This window comes from Gadus morhua, chromosome 4 (genome assembly GCF_902167405.1).
Source record: "Gadus morhua chromosome 4, gadMor3.0, whole genome shotgun sequence".
NCBI classification, from domain to species: domain Eukaryota; kingdom Metazoa; phylum Chordata; class Actinopteri; order Gadiformes; family Gadidae; genus Gadus; species Gadus morhua.
The window spans coordinates 25,195,283-25,214,375 of NC_044051.1; the positions used below are offsets into that span (position 1 = coordinate 25,195,283).

At 44.4% G+C, this 19,093-nt stretch overlaps 1 protein-coding gene across 5 annotated transcripts in view; it reads left to right on the forward strand.

Annotated features, from left to right (window-relative positions):
- The window catches only part of LOC115541264 (L-threonine 3-dehydrogenase, mitochondrial), a 20,597-nt gene continuing 1,504 nt past the window's right edge, over positions 1-19,093 (forward strand). The window contains exons 1-10 of one of the 5 annotated variants that reach the window (XM_030352947.1): positions 8-135; positions 1,338-1,554; positions 1,931-2,101; positions 4,122-4,164; positions 6,481-6,551; positions 6,838-6,987; positions 7,467-7,544; positions 12,512-12,684; positions 13,596-13,686; positions 17,666-17,760. In XM_030352947.1, the coding sequence (XP_030208807.1) occupies positions 1,948-2,101; positions 4,122-4,164; positions 6,481-6,551; positions 6,838-6,987; positions 7,467-7,544; positions 12,512-12,684; positions 13,596-13,686; positions 17,666-17,760 (855 nt within the window). In that variant the 5' untranslated portion in view covers positions 8-135; positions 1,338-1,554; positions 1,931-1,947. The other 4 variants (XM_030352946.1, XM_030352948.1, XR_003976309.1 and 1 more) reach the window with 4 other exon arrangements.

Below are 19,093 nucleotides of genomic sequence, written 5' to 3' on the forward strand. Positions count from 1 at the left end.
CAGCAGTAAGCTGCGGAGACCACGCAGCTCCGTGTGTGTTTTGATCAGTTGGGTTTTTGATCCGTCTGTTGAATGACCCGTGTTTGTTTCAACAATCACATCAGGAGGAATCCAGCGATCCGCTACTCTGTCCAGGTAACTCTACAGCTCTACCAGACCCGCTCCCCGAGGAGAGGGAAGAGCGGCCCGTTGTATCTGCACGACTCAAAGTCCGTCGCTCCGGGGAGTCGAGCTAAACCGGTAGCATAGCATAGTCTATTCTGGACAGTGTTGCCAGATTGGGCCATATTTCGCGTCCAATCTAGCAACCCTGGCTGCAGCCAGTGTGGTGTGTCAGTGTCAGATTATGTGTGTGTCTGCTGCACTCACACACATCACGGCGTGTCAGTCACCCGGCGTGGACGTGCACTGCTGCACACCACAGCTCAGATAGTGGACATTAGTTAACATGTAAAGAGGATTGGTCATCTGGTGAAGTCTGGTTAGACCCTCCTGCTTGAAGCTCAGGGATCTGGTCTATACTTAGACCCCTAGAACTGTTCCTCACATATGAATCATTGTGCTTTGAACAGATCTACACGTCGTTCATATCCACGAGTCTCCTCTTGCAGTATAAATAATGAATATAAGTGCATCCATACAGCAGGCCTGCTGCTCCTCCTACTCACAGATCCACCTCTGACACTAAACACACTATGTATAACTTGGTCTAAACCAAGTCTGAACGGCCCCTACGGTGATATCTGTGACTCATAGTGATTCATCGTATGAGAGGTTACAGTTCTGGTGACCTCTGTGCGTCCTTTAAAACACCCCACAACAGAGGAAGAGGAGTCTATTACCACAGCGGGGGGTAGAGGAGTCTAGTACCACAGGGAGGAAGAGGAGTCTAGTACCACAGGGAGGAAGAGGAGTCTAGTACCAAAGGGAGGAACAGGAGTCTAGAACCACAGTGGGGGAAGAGGAGTCTAGTACCACAGGGAGGAAGAGGAGTCTAGTACCACAGGGAGGAAGAGGAGTTTAGTACCACAGGGAGGAAGAGGAGTCTAGTACCACAGGGAGGAAGAGAAGTCTAGTACCACAGGGAGGAAGAGAAGTCTAGTACCACAGTGGGGGGGAAGAGGAGTCTAGTACCACCGGGAGGAAGAGGAGTCTAGTACCACAGGGAGGAAGAGGAGTATAGTACCACAGGGAGGAAGATGACTCTAGTACCACAGGGAGGGACGTCACGTCCAATCGCGTCTGCAGAGTTTAGTGAACAACGAGGATCAGTCGACCGGGTCGTCTGACAGTTGATGTGGTTCATCTTGTAAGGATGCCCCTGGGCGCCTCCCTAGGGAGTTCTTCCAGGCAAGTCCAGCGGGGAGGAGACCTCGCGGAATACCAAGGACTAGGTGGAAAGACTATATCTCAACACTGGCCTGGGAACGCCTCGGGATCCCCCCGTCAGAGCTGGTCAATGTGGACCGAGAAAGGGAAGTTTGGGGCCCCCTGCTAGAGCTGCTGCCCCCTTGACCCGACCCCGGATAAGCGGTTTGAGGATGAGATGAGGAGGTTTTGTGATTGCTGTGTTTTTGGTTTTGTGTGACTGCTGTGTGGGTGTTTGGTTGTGTGACTGCTGTGTGTGTGTGTGTGTGTGTGTTTGGTTTTGTGTGACTGCTGTGTGTGTGTTTGGTTGTTTGACTACTGTGTGTTTGGTTTTGTGTGACTGCTGTGTGTGTGTTTGGTTGTGTGTTACTGCTGTGTGTGTGTGTTTGGTTTTGTGTTACTGTTGGGTTGTGTGACTGCTGTGTGTTTGGTTTTGTGTGACTGCTGTGTGTGTTTGGTTGTGTGACTGCTGTGTAGGTGTTTGGTTTTGTGTGACTGTTTGGTTGTGTGACTGCTGTGTGTGTTTGGTTGTGTGACTGCTGTGTGTGTGTTTGGTTTTCAGGAGAGTTGAGCCTGTGGATGTCCGGCTGGCTGAGGGCCGCAGCGGCCCCGCTCAGAGGGGGGTCCCGCACTGTCAGCTGCTGCCCCTCCTCCCGTGTCCCCGGTGCTGATGGGAGACGTCACGGGTCGCCCCGCTCTGAGGACGCCGACCCTCCCATGGTCCTCATCACAGGTGTGGTGTCTGTTATCTCTACGTCTGCTGTGGCCATTAGTGGATCACCTCTTTATTCCACAGTGAATGGCTGTGAAGTCAGCCTCAGTCTTGTTGAGTAAAATAGTCTGAATCACAACCACAAGTCAACGAGAAACAGGAATGGTGAGCCAAAATAATCCAAAAGTTGCCTTTGTTAAATGGAAGTATAGCCATTACTTTTCCCTCCAAGAAATGAATGCAACGGGTGTAATCGTGAAATCCACATTATGCCCTGGACAAAGTGCCTCTCCCGTCGGTGTAAAGTAGGGACGCACCGAAATCAAAATTCTTGGCCGAAATCAAAACCGAATATACTGAAACAGTTGGCCGAAAGCCGAAATCGAATACCGAATTTGGCTTTTGCCGTTTTTCATTCATTTTGCTTTAATTTTTCACCATTGCATAAATCAAACAATTAAATGTTCTTTATAAACTTTTTGACGAGTACACTAGTATGTTGTCCGGTATGTTGCATAAAAACAAGAGTAAGGTCAATAGTTTCTTTTTAAAATATGCTGTTACATTCGTCCCCCATGTGTGTTTCAAACGTCCCGACTAGGCGGGGCGTTTGAAGCAAATGTCAACTTACGTTCAAAGATAAAAAACAGCTTGATCATCCAACATATGTACTAAATTACACTTGTAACTCTGAGAACACACATGGGAGTTGTTGATCGCATGTTGAAATTATTTGTATACGTAACGCCATCTTTGAAAAGGCGTTTAACTGAAAAGTGTTTCAATCGACCCGGCTCTCCCCTATTTTGTTTTTAACAGGTGCGCTCCGCTCTTTTTTCATCTCCGTTTATTGTCATTTAGTTGTTTACAAGTGCATGCAGACCTTTTTTCATCTCCCTTTATTGTCAGTTAGTGTGAGTTACTGTTAGTTGTTAACCAATTTACATGTGGCTCTTTTTTAATCCCTCTTTTTTTAGAAACGCACCCGGCTCATTCCACACACTGGTTGCATTTTTTTAATCAAAAATAAAAATGTTCGGTGTATTTTTTTTTTTTTTTAAGTAATTCTTATTCAAACATCTTTCAATGTTGCATGCCTCCATGCATTCCATGCTTCCGTGCATGAACATGCACATGTATTTTAAATTCCGTTAAAGAGGGGTAGAGGTTGGGCCCAACACTGAATATGTTTGACTTATTTCTTGTCCCTTGATGTTCAGGTTTAATCATATTAGGCTACCATAGCCTACCTACCCCAGATCTTGAGTCATCCATGCCTTCATCACTTCACAACTGGACTACTGTCATTCTCTCTATACTGGCATCGATCGATCCCAGCTACGCCGCCTGCAGTTGGTTCAGAACTCAGCCGCCCGACTCCTCACCTGCACTAAAAAACGCGATCATATCACCCCAGTCCTGGCTTCACTCCATTGGCTCCCCATCCGCTACCGCATCAATTTCAAACTCCTCTTGACTGTTTACAAATCTCTCCATGGTCTGGCCCCCACCTACCTGTCCGATCTTCTCCACCACCATTCCACTTCCAGAGCACTACGGTCAGCAGACCAACTGCGGCTGGAAGAACCCAGGTCCAGGCTTAATACTAGGGGGGACAGAGCCTTCTCAGTGGCAGTCGACTCTGGAACTGCCTCCCCCTCCAAGTCTGTTCTTCTCAGTCTCTGAATGTTTTTAAGTCCCTTTTAATGACCCACCTCTATTCACTTGCCTTTGGCTAGCATCTCACTTGATGCAACAGTGTATATATATTTTTTAAATGTTATCTTTTATTGCACTACACTTATTGCACTTTTATTGCACATTTATTCTTATTTATTATTGTTTTTTGTTAGTTTTTTTGTGCCTTCCTGCAATATTGCACTTTACTGTAAAGCACTTTGGTGCGGCTAAGCCGTCTGTAAATGCGCTATATAAATAAAATTGATATTGACATATTGTTTTTATTACGTTTGACTTGTGTCTCCATCTGTCCCTGGTTTAATATTCAGGTCTAATAATATTAGTTTCTGTCGTTTTGCAGGGGGACTAGGTCAACTCGGGGTGGGACTTGCCAAGTTGCTGAGGTATGCTGTATTCAAACGTATGTCAGTAATAGCCAGACTTCAATAACCTTAATCTTTATTGATCATTGTTTCAATTACAACTAGAACTGCAAGCAGTTATGCAGGGGTCCAAGAAATGTGCATTTCGCCGGCACAACGCGAAGCTTGTGTTGAAAACGCTACCGTGAACCTGTGGATATAAAGGTTTTGACTGTGGGAGGTTCGGTGTGGGAGTTATATCCCCAAACGCATTTTCAGAACATTCCTTTGGCCAGTTAGGAGATTAACATTTCCCTCGTTTATGGCGGCCCCTAATGGCGAAATTTTGTAGAAGATATACAATTTCCTAGTTTATTGCGCCCCCTTATGGCGAAATTTCCCGAAATTTTTATCGAACGCCATTAAGGGTATCACCGACATGTGTGTAAAACTTGGACTCGATCCAATGTCTAATTTTTGATTTTTTTTGATTTTTTGATTTTCCAAGTGTAACGTAGCTAATAAACCAATATTCAAAACGCTACTGTTTCGTCGTCGAAGGTCGGGTCAAAAAAGTGTCTATGATTTCTTTGCGTGTGCGATTTTGCGAAAAAAAATTATAGACGCAAATGGGCGTGGCCTAGTCCAAAAGATGCAGCAGACTCCAGTGCATCTGTGGGTACAAGTTTTTGACTGTGGGAGGTTCGGTGTGGGAGTTATAGCCCCAAACAGGTTTTCCTAGGTATAGCGCCACCTAGTGACCGGCGTGTCTGGATTTTGTGGTCTGCGTAGTCCGAAGAGATCTGGATCTAGTCATGCAATTCGCGTGTCGGCAGCATTTACGCTAGAATAATAATAAGAAAAATCCTTACAAAAACAATAGGGATCCAACCTGTTGGCTTGGACCCCTAATAAACACTACAAAAACAATAGGGATCCAACCTGTTGGCTTGGACCCCTAATAATCCTTACAAAAACAATGGGGTTCCAACCTGTTGGCTTGGACCCCTAATAAGAAGAATCCTTACAAAAACAATAGGGATCCAACCTGTTGGCTTGGACCCCTAATAAAAAACCTTACAAAAACAATAGGGTTCCAACCTGTTGGCTTGGACCCCTAATAACAATCCTTACAAAAACAATAGGGATCCAACCTGTTGGCTTGGACCCCTAATAACAACTAGAACTGCAAGCAGTTATGCAGGGGTCCAAGAAGTGTGCATTGCGCCGGCACAACGCGACAAGAAATGTGCGTTTTGCCGGCACAACGCGAAGCAGGTGTTCAAAACGCTACCCTGAACCTGTGGATACAAAGGATTTGACTGTGGTAGGAGTAGCGAGAAGTCAGTGTAGCGTTTTCGCGGCGAAATTTTGTAGAAGATGTACAATTTCCTCATTTATTGCGCCCCCTAATGGCGAAATTTTCCGAATTTTTTCTCGAACGACATTAAGGTTAGCACCAACATGTGTGTAAAATTTGGACTCGATCCGACGTCTAATTTTTATTTTTTTTTATTTTTGATTTTCCACGTCTAATTTAGCTCATAAACCAATATTCAAAACGCTACCGTTTCGTCGTCGAAGGTCGGATCAAAAAACTGTCCAACGATTTCTTTGCGTGTGCGTCTGAAGATGTCGTGTGCAAAGTTTGGTGTCGATTGGTCAAAAAATGTGGGAGGAGTAGGGAAAAAGCAGTTTTGCGATTTTCGCGATTTTGCGAAAAAAATTCATAGACGCAAATGGGCGTGGCCTATGCCAAAAGATGCAGCAGACTCCAGTGAATCTGTGTGTCTAACGATTTGGACTGTGCGAGGTTCGGTGTGGGAGTTATAGCCCCAAACGCGTATTCCTTGGTATAGCGCCACCTAGTGGCCGGCAGGTCTGGATTTTGTCGTCTGCCGTCACCTCACGGACCTGGATCTAGTCATGCAATTGGCGCGTCGGCACCATTTACGGTTTGGGCTGTGGGCACACTTTTAGGTGTGCTGGAATAATAAAAAGAAACCTTACAAAAACAATAGGGTTCCAACCTGTTGGCTTGGACCCCTAATTAGGGCATTTAGCAGACGCTTTTATCCAAAGCGACTTACATCGGTCACATTGACGGCAGAGCCAACCCTGAAAGGCGACAGCCAGCTTGTCAGGAGCAGTTAGGGTTAAGTGTCTTGCTCAGGGACACATCAACACTCAGCTAGGAGGAGCTGGGGATCGAACTAGCAACCTCTCGCTTACAAGACAACTGCTCTACCTCCTGAGCTAAGCCAACCCAATTGGGGCCCCCTGTCCTCCTATCAGGACACGTTGCTCAAACCACACTATCACCAACAAATCAAAAATACATTATAATTTCTTCCGCAGGAGGCGGTTTGGCAAGAACAATGTGATTCTCTCAGACATCAAGAAGCCTCCCGACAATGTGTATCACAGTGGTGAGTAAAACAATTTGACCCGGTTCGGTTAAATCAGAAGACTACTAGCCAGCAAGTGCAGGTTCCATTCCCTTAATGGATCAATACTCAACAGTTTGATGCATTAAGGGAATGGAAGAAGTATACGTGCTAGCAAAGCCACGTGCTAGCGAAGCCACGTGCTAGCGAAGCCACGTGCTATCGAAGCAATGTGCTAGCGAAGCAACGTGCTAGTGAAAAAAAGTGCTAGTGAAGCAAGGTGCTAGCACAGCAACGTGCTAGGTGTTAATGGCCATGGTTCCCATAGGTCCGTTCATCTACTCAGACGTCCTGAACCATAAGAACCTGCGTGAGATTGTCGTGAACAACAACGTCAGCTGGCTGGTGCACTACTCCGCTGTCCTGTCGGCTGTGGGGGAGAGCAACGTCACACTGGCCCGGGACGTCAATATCACTGGTTTGTTCACACATTTACCTATATAACATATCCATAACACACACACACATCATAACAAAAACACACACTCAACAAACATACACAATTAACAAAACACAGAAAAACTCACACACACTTAATAATGTGTATTTCTCATACTCCTTTTGCAATCTTCTTTTTTTATGTCCCTGTTAGTTTCGAGTAATGTACCTGTTGACATGTACAAGTATATGTCCTCCATTGTCACAATCTGTTGCATCTAATTTGTTGTACATAATATGCTGTATGCAGTGTTGTGTGTACAGCGGCAGGCAATAGGATGTCCCTGATTAGACATGTGACCTAGGAGAGGTCAAGTGAGCGCGCTTTTCAATAAACGACGGTTAGTTCCAGTCAAACAGCACTGATGCCCCACTGTGTGTTTTTTCCACATTTATTATGTTCGGCCTAGCACTGGGTATGCACGCCAGGATCGTTGAGCAAACCATCTCTGTTAACAGGTTATGGGCCCAGAGTTACCCAGAGAGTTTCCAACGAGTTATTCACCGAGAGAAAAGTCGCGACGTACCGCGTGTCCGGTGAGTTAACATACTAAGCTAGCGCCATGAGTAGAAGAGCCTACGAGTCAAGTGGCCGATGGTCACGGCTGGTTTTTGACGGAGATGAAAAGAACTACGAACTGTGGGAGATGAAATTTTTGGGCCATCTCCGGCTACAAGGTCTAAAGGATACTATTCTTTATGAGCCAGACGATGGAGATGATGAAGAGAAAGATAGAAATGCAGAGGCATACGCAGAGCTGATTCAGTTTCTCGATGATGTTTGTCGCTTGTAATGAGAGATGCAGCGGACGATGGCCGAGAAGCACTGAAGATTTTGAGAGACTATTATGCTGGAAAAGGAAAACCCAGGGTAATAAGCCTGTATACCGAACTGACTTCACTTCAAAAGTTAAGTACCGAAAGTGTGACTGAATATGTTATACGTGCAGAGACCACCATCACAGCATTGAGGAACGCCAGTGAAACATTGAGCGACGGACTGTTAGTGGCAATGATTTTGAAGGGCCTGCCAGAGTCTTATGGACCGTTCGCTGTTCATGTTACACAGAGTGATGTGAATACGTCTTTTGCGGAGTTTAAAACGAAACTACGGAGCTACGAGGCTACTGAGAAAATCCGCACCACAGCGTCGGACAACAACGCGATGAAGGCGCGAATGCAACCTGCGTCAGCCAGTACAAGTGACCGTGGAGCCGAGAGTGCGGACATTGTATGTTACAGATGTGGCCTGAATGGACACAGCTAGATCTTGTCAACGCAAGCAGTGGTGTAGTTACTGTAAAAGCGCCACACACCGGGATGCAACCTGCAGGCGGAGATACCAGCAGGACGACGCACACAAAGTGTTCGAGGAGGGGAGCGACAACGAGTATGTTTTCCAGGCGAGCGACACGGATGCAGTGAAGCAGATAGCCCACAGTGCTAATAAGAAAGGACTAATGGTGGACACAGGCGCAACCTCACATATCATCAATGATATATCAAAGTTCAGGAGTTTCGACAACACGTTCCAACCACTAAAACATTGTGTGGAGTTAGCCAACGGTGAAAAGACCAACGGAGTTGCGGAGCGCAGAGGAGATGCAGAGGTCTGCTTGATCGACAGCAGAGGGCAACATCACAACGCGACGCTGAAAGGGCGTTGTACATCCCCTCTTACCCGCAGGACATCTTTTCTGTTAAAGCAGCGACTGCCAGTGGAGCGACTGTAGTCTTCAAGCAAGGAAAAGATGCCCTAATATGTAGAGACGGTGCAAGATTCAACATCCATGAGTGCAACAGACTGTACTACTTACATACAGTAAATGGTGAGTGTGAAGACCAATGTAATGGAGTCTATGATTTGCAGGCATGGCACGAAATCTTAGGGCACTGTAATTATGATGATGTTCAGAAACTACAAAATGTTGTTGATGGTATGACAATCAAGGGTAAAACAGACATGTCAGCCCTACATTGTGAAGTCTGCACTCAGGGAAAGTTTCCCCAAAATAGAAACAGGGAGGCTGATGTAAGGGCAAAAGCACCCTTAGAGCTGGTGCACACAGATGTAGAGGGACCTATTGACCCAGAGTCCAGAGACGGGTATAGGTATGCATTATCATTTACTGATGATTTTTCCAGTGCAGTATTTGTGTACTTTCTGAAAAATAAGAGTGACACAGTGCAGGCAACAGAAAAGTTTCTTGCTGACACAGCACCATATGGCAAGATAAAGTGTATCAGGTCAGACAATGGTACTGAGTTTACGGGTAAACATTACCAAGCGCTACTCAGCAAAAATGGCATTAGGCATGGGACTTCAGCCCCATTCTCGCCACATCAAAATGGCACTTCTGAGCGAAACTGGCGCACACTATTTGACATGGCCAGGTGTTTGCTATTGGACAGTAAGCTACCTAAAGAGCTGTGGACGTATGCAGTCCAGACAGCTGCTGTAGTGAGGAACAGATGTTTTAACAACCGCACAAAGCAGACGCCTTACTCACTGCTGAAAGGGAAACAACCTAACTTGTCCAGGATGCAAAAGTTTGGTTCAGAGTGTTATGCTTACAAACAGGACAAGAAAAAATTAGACTCAAGGTGTGACAAGGGAATTTTTGTCGGATATGACAAGAACAGTCCAGCCTATATGGTTTATTTTCCTGACAGTGGAAAAGTGCAGAAACATAGACTGGTGAGTTTTGTCAACAAAACAAACACAGAGAGGCAGACACAGACTGACAGGACACCTGTCAATGATGATTTTGAGCTGCAGAATAGAGTTTACAATACCAGTAAAAATACTGATGTAAGTCCAGCACATACACAGGACCAGATGCCAGTTACTATGCCTGAAGTACACAGCCACACACAGACACTTGAGCAAAAGCGATACCCATCAAGAGAGAGGAAGAAACCAGATTACATGAGTGAATATGTGTCAGGCGACGAAGAAAGTGATGATCAAGTACTCACTAACATAGATTATTGTTACAGAGTAGCGTCTAACATACCCTTAACATTCAGAGAAGCTGTAACCTCACCCCACTCTAAAGAATGGGTTAATGCGATGGATGAGGAGTTATAATCATTAAGAGAAAATGACACATTTACCCTTACAAACTTACCAGAGGACAAGAAAGCAGTGGGGGGTAGATGGGTGTATGCTATTAAAAACAATGCAGATGGATCAGAAAAGTACAAGGCACGCTATGTTGCCAAAGGATACAGTCAGAGGGAGGGTGTGGATTATGAGGAGACTTTTTCCCCTACTGCTAACCTGACTAGTATCAGAGTCTTGATGCAAAAAGCGGTGCAAGACAACTTGATCTTACATCAGATGGATGTCAAAACAGCTTACCTACATGCACCAATAGATTTTGATATTTATATGGAACAGCCAGAAGGCTATGAGGTAAAATCTAGCACAGATAAAAAGTTGGTATGCAAGCTGAAGAGGTCGCTGTATGGACTTAAACAATCAGGCAGGAATTGGAACAAGTTACTGCACGAGTATTTGAGTGAAAACAATTTTGTGCAAAATCCTGCTGATCATTGTGTTTACACAAAGGAGACAGAAAAAGAAAAAGTGATCATCTTAATATGGGTATATGACATAATCATTGGTGCCAGTGATGAAAACGCACTGAAGATGGTGAAGGAGATGCTCTCAGCACGATTCAAAATGAAAGACTTGGGAAAACTAAGACATTTTCTGGGTATCGTTTTTGACCAAAGTGAGGGATGTGTTAAGATGTCACAAAAGAGATATGTGGAGAACATACTAGAAAGGTTTAACACGCAAGACTGTAAACCTAGGGTGACACCTAGTGAACAAAAGTTAAACTACATTAATGATGCTCAAGTGATGAGCGATGTCAAAAAATACAGAGAGGCTGTTGGAAGCCTGATATATTTGACTACATGCACAAGACCCGATCTGAGTTTTGTTGTGAGTAAACTGTCACAGTACTTTACTGAGCCGACAGAAGAGCAGTGGACTACTGTTAAACATGTAATGAGATATCTGAAAGGCACAAGTGAAAAAGAAATGTGCTTCACAAAAAGTCCCAATGAAAAACTGCAGCTACACGCCTACAGTGATGCAGATTGGGCAGCTGACACAACTGACAGGCGTAGTACCACTGGGTATTGTGTAAGCCTAAATGAAAATGGACCTTTGATCTCATGGAAAACCAAAAAGCAGCCCACTGTTGCATTGTCGACTTGTGAGGCAGAGTATATGGCGTTAGCGTCTACTACACAAGAGGTATTGTACCTAGCTCAGCTGCTAGACGGCATTGACAGACATCAATACCCAGCTCCTAAGGTGTATGAGGATAACCAAGGTGCAATAGTGCTAGCAAAAAATCCTGTGAACAGACAGAGATGTAAGCATGTTGACATAAAATATCATTTTGTGAGGTCAACTTTGGCTGATGGGAAGATAAGTTTGAACTTTTGCCCCACAGAAGAGATGGTAGCAGATGTGATGACAAAACCTGCAACACAGTTTAAGTTGATTAAGTTGACAAAGTTCATGTTTGGAAACTAACCATGTATGTGAAGTAATGTGCTTGATGAAGGCAGAAAACCTTAATGTTTTGTTTTGTTATTAAAGTATGTACCAATGTGAGAGCAAGTGGGGGTGTTGACATGTACAAGTATATGCCCTCCATTGTCACAATCTGTTGCATCTAATTTGTTGTACATAATATGCTGTATGCAGTGTTGTGTGTACAGCGGCAGGCAATAGGATGTCCCTGATTAGACATGTGACCTAGGAGAGGTCAAGTGAGCGCGCTTTTCAATAAACGACGGTTAGTTCCAGTCAAACAGCACTGATGCCCCACTGTGTGTTTTTTCCACATTTATTATGTTCGGCCTAGCACTGGGTATGCACGCCAGGATCGTTGAGCAAACCATCTCTGTTAACAGTACCCATATGGAAAATTAATCTTTATTTGAAACAGTCCATGTGCGTTCCACCCACACCACCGCTGCCCTGTCCCACTGTCTTAGACCTGCTCTTTACTGCTGTAGAGCCGACGGAATACACTTCTAAACAGAAATTTTGAATGATATATCTATTGGGGAGGTTTAGAAATATAATTTTTCCAGTGGAAGTGTGTCCTGAGTTATGTTAGGGCGGTGTACTTTGTAATTCAATGAATGGAGAGCTGCTGCTTGTCCGTCTCCTTCCTGTCGTCAGTTCCCCGCATCATACACCAACATGGTAGTTTATCACATGACCCGCCCTCAGGTGTCTATCATAACCAGCATGGTAGTTTTTCACCTGATCTGCCCTCAGGTGTCTATCATATTAACATGGAAGTTTAACACCTTATCCGCCCTCAGGTGTCTATCATATTCAACATGGTAGTTTTACACCTGATCTGCCCTCAGGTGTCTATCATATTCCATATGGTAGTTTATCACCTGATCCGCCCTCAGGGGTCTATCATATTATCATGGTAGGTTAACCCATGATCCTCCCCCAGGGTTCCACAACGTCCTGGACATGGCCCTGGAGCACGACCTGCGTGTGTTTGTCCCCAGCACCATCAGGGCCTTCGGGCCCTCCTCCCCCCGGGACCCCGCTCCTGAACTCTGCGTGAAGAGACCCCGCACCATTTATGGTGTGGCCAAGGTGCACGCAGAGCTCATGGGGGAGGTGAGACGCACACACACACACGTGCACGCACATTCACACACAGGCTCTGTTAACACAAGAAATATCTATCTAGATCCGGACACACACATAGACTTCACAAACCTGTGTACATATACATGCACACACATATGTGTGTGCATGGAGGCTGGGGGCATCCGTGGCATACTGGTGAAGGAGTTGGACTGGTAACCGGAAGGTGGCCAGTTCGAATCCCGAACCTCCACGGATGAGGTGCCCTTGAGCAAGGCACCTGAAACCCCCACCTGCTCCCCGGCGCTGCACCGCGGCAGCCCACTGCTCCGGTAGTGCCGGTGTGCCCCCATGTGTGTAACTGCATGTGTGTACCTGTGTGTGCACCTGTATTTGTGTACTCCACGTGTGTGGACCTCTGTGTGTGTATGTGTTCACCGGCTACCCTGATGGGTTAAATGCAGAGAAAGAATTTCCTCCTAAAAAGGGATGAATAAAGGACTTATCTTATCTTATGTGCACACACAAACACATACACTCAACAAAGGCCCTTGATTACACAAGATCAATTTAATTTAAATCTATCTAGGATTGCTCACACACAAAGACACTCACACACATTAACTACAGTCTACAACTGCTTTTCTATCTAGATTCAAAAACATACCTGTTTACGCCAAGGTTGAGATTGCATTTGGAGCTTATGAAAAAATAGGATTAGTGTTCTTGTCGGTTTACGTCAAAGGAAACAGCGTTCATCTTTGCATCTGAATGTTTCCTGAATGTACCTTTACTCGTATAGGTGTGTGTATAAATATTTATTGACACTTGTACACATTGTGTAGCATAGGAAAGATGTTTGGACCATGTTACCTCTCCCTCTCTCTCCCCCATCTCTGTCTTATCCCCCCTGTCATTCCCTCTCCCCTCCCCACCTCTAGTATTATCATCACCAGTACGGACTGGACTTCCGCTGTCTCCGGTACCCGGGTATCATCTCTGCTGACTCCCAGCCCGGGGGCGGCATCACTGGTAAAGCACCCTGGTCGGTGCACAACGGCTCACTAAAGACCCACCAAACCACACAAAAACCCAGACGAAAGTAATAGACAACATCACTAGTGATGAACAGGAGACTTATAGGGGTGATATTAGGCCACCGGGTGTGAGTGAGATTAGCCATTACAAGCCATTTCCAAATCAAAGCAAGCAACATTTGCTATAGTCCACTAGGTGGACACTGCCACTTGTGATGTCACTAAAACATAGGAAAAAGGCAGAAAACGGCTTGTAATGGCTTATCACACATGGTGGAACAATATCACCCCTTTAAGTTATCATGAAAAACCCTTAACGATTAACAAATGACGAGACGAAAGTTTTGAAGAAACATAGTTTCTGAACATGACCATGAACGTGTGAAGAAATACAGCAACTTTTTGGGCGGGGCTTGCAGCGCTGAATATCTGGTTGATCGAGTACTCAAAGCATTTAGTTTTATCCATTTCAGCATCTGCAGCCACAAATCGTTTTTTATTCACATCAACATAAGTAGATCACATACAGTACTCTTATTGCATCCATTCGGTCAACTACATTCATTGACCTTTAATTATCCCGATTGTTGTTTTGATCATTCATATCGATAGCAGTTGGCACTACAAGCCAATGTGTCCTTGCACTGTTTTACGTAGATATAGGTTGCTTTGGGTAACATGACGTGTGCAGTTGCATGGCAACAGTTGAGTTTTGGATACCAACTAGGGCTTTGACTTTTGGCCAAAAATCATATTCGAAGTTCGTTTGTTTATTAATATTAGTATTCGAATATATTCGAATATTTATTAATAATATTTTGACCATTAAATGCCTTCAGTAATACCTGGGCTGAATCCGGGTACTTAGTACATACTATTTATGTTCAGTGTCTACTACTTGACCGTACTACACTTGTAGTACGGTCTACAGCTATGCGTAGAACGCCTAGAACGGTCTACAGCTATGCGTAGAACGCCTCTGAACTCTTCCGAACACCGCCGTAACTCCACCGGATGTTTGGAGATGACGTGTCTCCCCTCAGATGCCGGCAAAATTACCTTGATAAGTTACCTGTTTTCCATCTTGTCATCGTTGCTATTAAATTAAAAATGTATTTTTACTTAATTACTTACTTTACTTTTTTACTCTTTTTAATGTCTCTTTTTTTCGCCGCTTTCTATGACGTCTTTCTAAGCCGCTGTTGGTAGCGTCGGGTCAGCCATCTCTTCTTCATTCGTTACCACACCCGTAGTCTGGTAACGTAGTGACCTACCGTTGTATACTGTGGCGGTAGTACGCATTCGGAAACGTTTTCCGTGCTACACAATGCACACTGAGCATTCGGACGCGCTATATTTGTGGCGTACTACAAAATGCATACTATAAGTATGAGTATTCGGATTCAGCCCTTGATTGGGCTTTGCGAGGTTTGTTTACCGGCGTTGCTATGGTTACCGGTCTTGCGTGTTCCAACTGTTTATTATGTTTCTAATAAATCGCTGTCTAATCAATACTTCATTCACTGCCTCTTCCGTGGTCATTACAATATTATGAATAGACTGCATGGGTTCTCCGACGTCTCTCCCTCTTGGCCTGCCCATAACAGGTTCGAATATTAAAGGTTGTATAGGTGATTTGCTTTTTTGGCCATTTTTGCAAAATTACTTGAAATCCTTATCATAACCCGCTTACAGCCACTGAGTTAGAAGTACTGACATGAAAATTAAACAAGTCAATCATCTGTGGAACGGGCAGGGCTCGAAAAACTCCAGCCAATCATTTCCATTGCCACCGAGTTGCATTGGACAGTAAGTACGTCAATCAAACGGTCGTACTGCACTCCCCCTCCCCCGCGCCCCGCGCGCGACCCCTTCGTGCAGTACTCGTGACCCAGAGCAAGCTCCTGTTTGTTGTTAACCTGCGGTAGCTACTGGAACTAGTTAATCCACATTTGGACCTAGCAGTAGAAGACAATTTCCATGGCAGACAAGACGCCACCATCCCCACCACCACCACCACCACCAGCAAAGAGAAGGAAAACTCTTTTTCAGAGAGTAATTGATAATAAAAACGCTGAAAGAGAAAAACTGAAATCAAGAATAATCCTAGGCGCTGCTTTCGAACGTTGGCGGCAACTGAAGGACGAGAAGGGTCTAAAAACCGATGCTTGTGTGGCGGTTGACCTAGTTTCAAAGTTTATACCGTTTATACTCGGTAATACCGGTGTGGAGACGAGTGTATTACTCGCTGTGAAAATGTCCACACCGCGGCAACCCTAGTGAAAACCAGGACTTCCAATACAATTATATGAAACAAACATACATTTTCTAAAAATAGTAATGATTTATGTGACCGTTTAATGTTTATAACATCTGGTCCAACCATTGCAGCGAGAACGTATTCTCAGCAGGGGGTGCTGGGAAAAAAAAAACTCAGCCTGCAATAGACTCGCAACTCGTTACATTGATAAAAAAAAGATGTATAGCAGCGCAGCTCAATTACACCAGTGCATGCGCGGACAGTTGAAAATCGATCGTTCACATCCAGCTGCTCACAGAACAAGTTTAGCGCACCACCGCTACCCTCACACTTTTTCATATAACCTTCAGCACTAGGTCATATGAGCATTAAATAAATGCTGCGTCTCAAAATGCCTTGGACAGCAGCGAGGATGACTCGCTTTGCCACGGGCCGAAACAGTTCGGAGCGACCACAGCCAGAGCGAACACAGCGGGGCAGAGGAGTGTCAGGAATAGTCTTTGGTGTACACATCAGTACGGCCTATTTGCACTACTGTTTAGTGGCAATGCAGTGTTTTATTCGATGCCTTTTTATTTTCGTATATTATTTCAATGAATACAATTTATTTATTCATAAAAACGGATCTGGTCTTCAAATCTTTTTTCCAAATATAGGTCGTCTTACAATGGGGTTTGTGTTTATATTCGGACCAATACGGTACAGCGGGCGCTCACATGACGTTAAGCATTTCCTGGTGCATAATGTGACGCTTCAGAACCTAAAATCCCGTTTCTCCCCGTTGACACGACAACACATAACCGGCGTTTTCAGAAATCTCCACTTTGGCCGGAGTTTTTAGAAATGATCGTTTTCTGTGATAAGACAGGGCCTCGGACAGGGGGTGTTGCAGCACCCCCAGCACTCCTACTTCCCGCGGTACTGGGTGCAACTTACAGCTGAATGTAGTGCCATGTTGTTAAACGAAAACCTACGCTAGCCTGGCTCGCTCTCGCGAATCTCTGTTCGCGCTCGTGCATGATTGCGCGTCCAGGTACTTGGAATGGGTGGAGTCAGAGTCAGCGTTGAAGGAGAGGGGGTAGGACCATTTGAGTTGTGTATTTTCAAAATCTGCTGGCGTTTCGCAAATCACCTACCCAACCTTTAAGGGCTGCCTAATATTCGTTCGAATTATTTTTATTTTTTTTGATATTCGAATTATATTCGAATCACGAAGTTCGAAGTCAAAGCCCTAATACCAACTGACCAACTTTTAGTTATTGAACAGGGAAAAACCCTCAAAAACAAACATGTCCAAAACATGGATATATTAAACAATGCACACCCACTTATCATAATTTCCCTCATCCCAAAAGACTATTAAACTACCATTTTTTTCTCTCAATATTTCTCACTTTTTCATGGCCTTTATTCGTTATGTGTGTGAAGTAAAAGGACCTTGATTTGCCTAACCTTCACGGGTCTTTAGACCACTGTGGAAACGCAGGGGCTGAAGGAAGCTTTGAGTCCCTTGAAATGTAGCTCCTGGGACTAAAAGTCATTTTGGTGGAAACACGGCTCATTACAGAGAAATACGAAACTATAATATGAGCCTTTCTAGAAAAGCGTACACACAATATTGTCCGCAAAGAGTAACCAGCCATGTTGGTTTGACCTAATTATGACAAGTCACAGCTTTTTATTTTTTCCTTTTTTATTTTTTTTTCTCCTACAGGGTGGACCCCCTCCGACAGGCCATCGGTGAGACCCAATAGACCCCTAGACCAGGCATGGCGCCAGGATTCCAGTAGTGGATTGGCCAGACCAATTGTGGGTGGTCCTTAAGTCAAAAACGTTATCAAATCCTTGTTTAACCTAATACAAATGACTGACTAATATACTGTTATATTATCTGTGCATTATAGCTTGATGCTCTTTAAATATTTTGTTGCATTGTAAAAAGTTTCAGTTCATAAGACGGACCTATCCGCGATCGCTCCTTAGGCCTTTTTACACTGCCAAGCCGGTTCGGTCGCGGCTTGGAACGAACAAATGTTCCTCTGCGTCTTTCTCGTAGATCGCACTATCCTTCAACGTCATTGTTAAATGTGACTGCATCACCTTCTCTCCCATGATGGTCAGCAGCTCGCGGATTTCACCTTCTCTCCAGTTAAAACTGCTCATGTTGATATCGCTGCGTTATTGTCTCTAGAGACAACGCAGCGATACCCAAGCCCCCGCAACACCTCTTGTACCCCTCTCCATTAAGCACCATACCTGGCTGTGCTTTACTACACTCTATAGATTCAAGGCCTGTAGACTGTAAAAGTGGTCAGGAATCTAATATTTCCCACAAGGTTTAGTTAGGCTTTGTATCACATGAGGCCGACTATTTCAGAATTCTGTTTAATTGTTTTAAGTTTTCAACAATATTTCGATATCATTAGCAACAGACTGAGCTTGGCTTATTACACAAAGAAGATGCATTCAATTGTAGCCTAGGCTACTACGAGATACTAACTAATACTATAGCCTACCGCGATTTCACGGTCGTCCACAAAGATAACAGCCCTTTAATGCAAATCTGATCAAGTATCAATATCAACCAAGATTGCTGCATTGCAAAGATAAAGCTTTTCAGAATATATATTTTTTTTTTCAAGAAAAGTTTTGGGTGGGCCTGTTAAACAGTGGATGGTCCTAGGTCCGTCAGGCCCACCCATAACGCTGTGCCTGCCCTAGACTGTCCTCAAGACTGGGGTTGAGTCTGTATTGGACTGTAGGGGGATGGATGGATGATTGGTGAGTGGATGGATGGAAGGTTTAGAGGACGATTTAGTTGATATGTATGTTGATGAGTGGAATGGATGGTAATTGATTGTATCGGAAGATGATGGATGGATGATGAGTAGATGGATGGATGATGGATGGATGGATGGAGAAGGATAGCTAGGTGATTGAATGTATATTGGATGCGTGGATAGATGGATGGAGTAGGGAGGGGGGGTAAATAAAATGTTATTTTTTCAATTCATCAATATCCTTTTTCTATAATGCAAGTCATTTGATATGTCTATTAAATTTCATTGAATAGATTAAAATGAAATTTAATTTAATAGATTTCAGATCCCTGCTAAGTCCAAACTGACTCTTTATGATATCC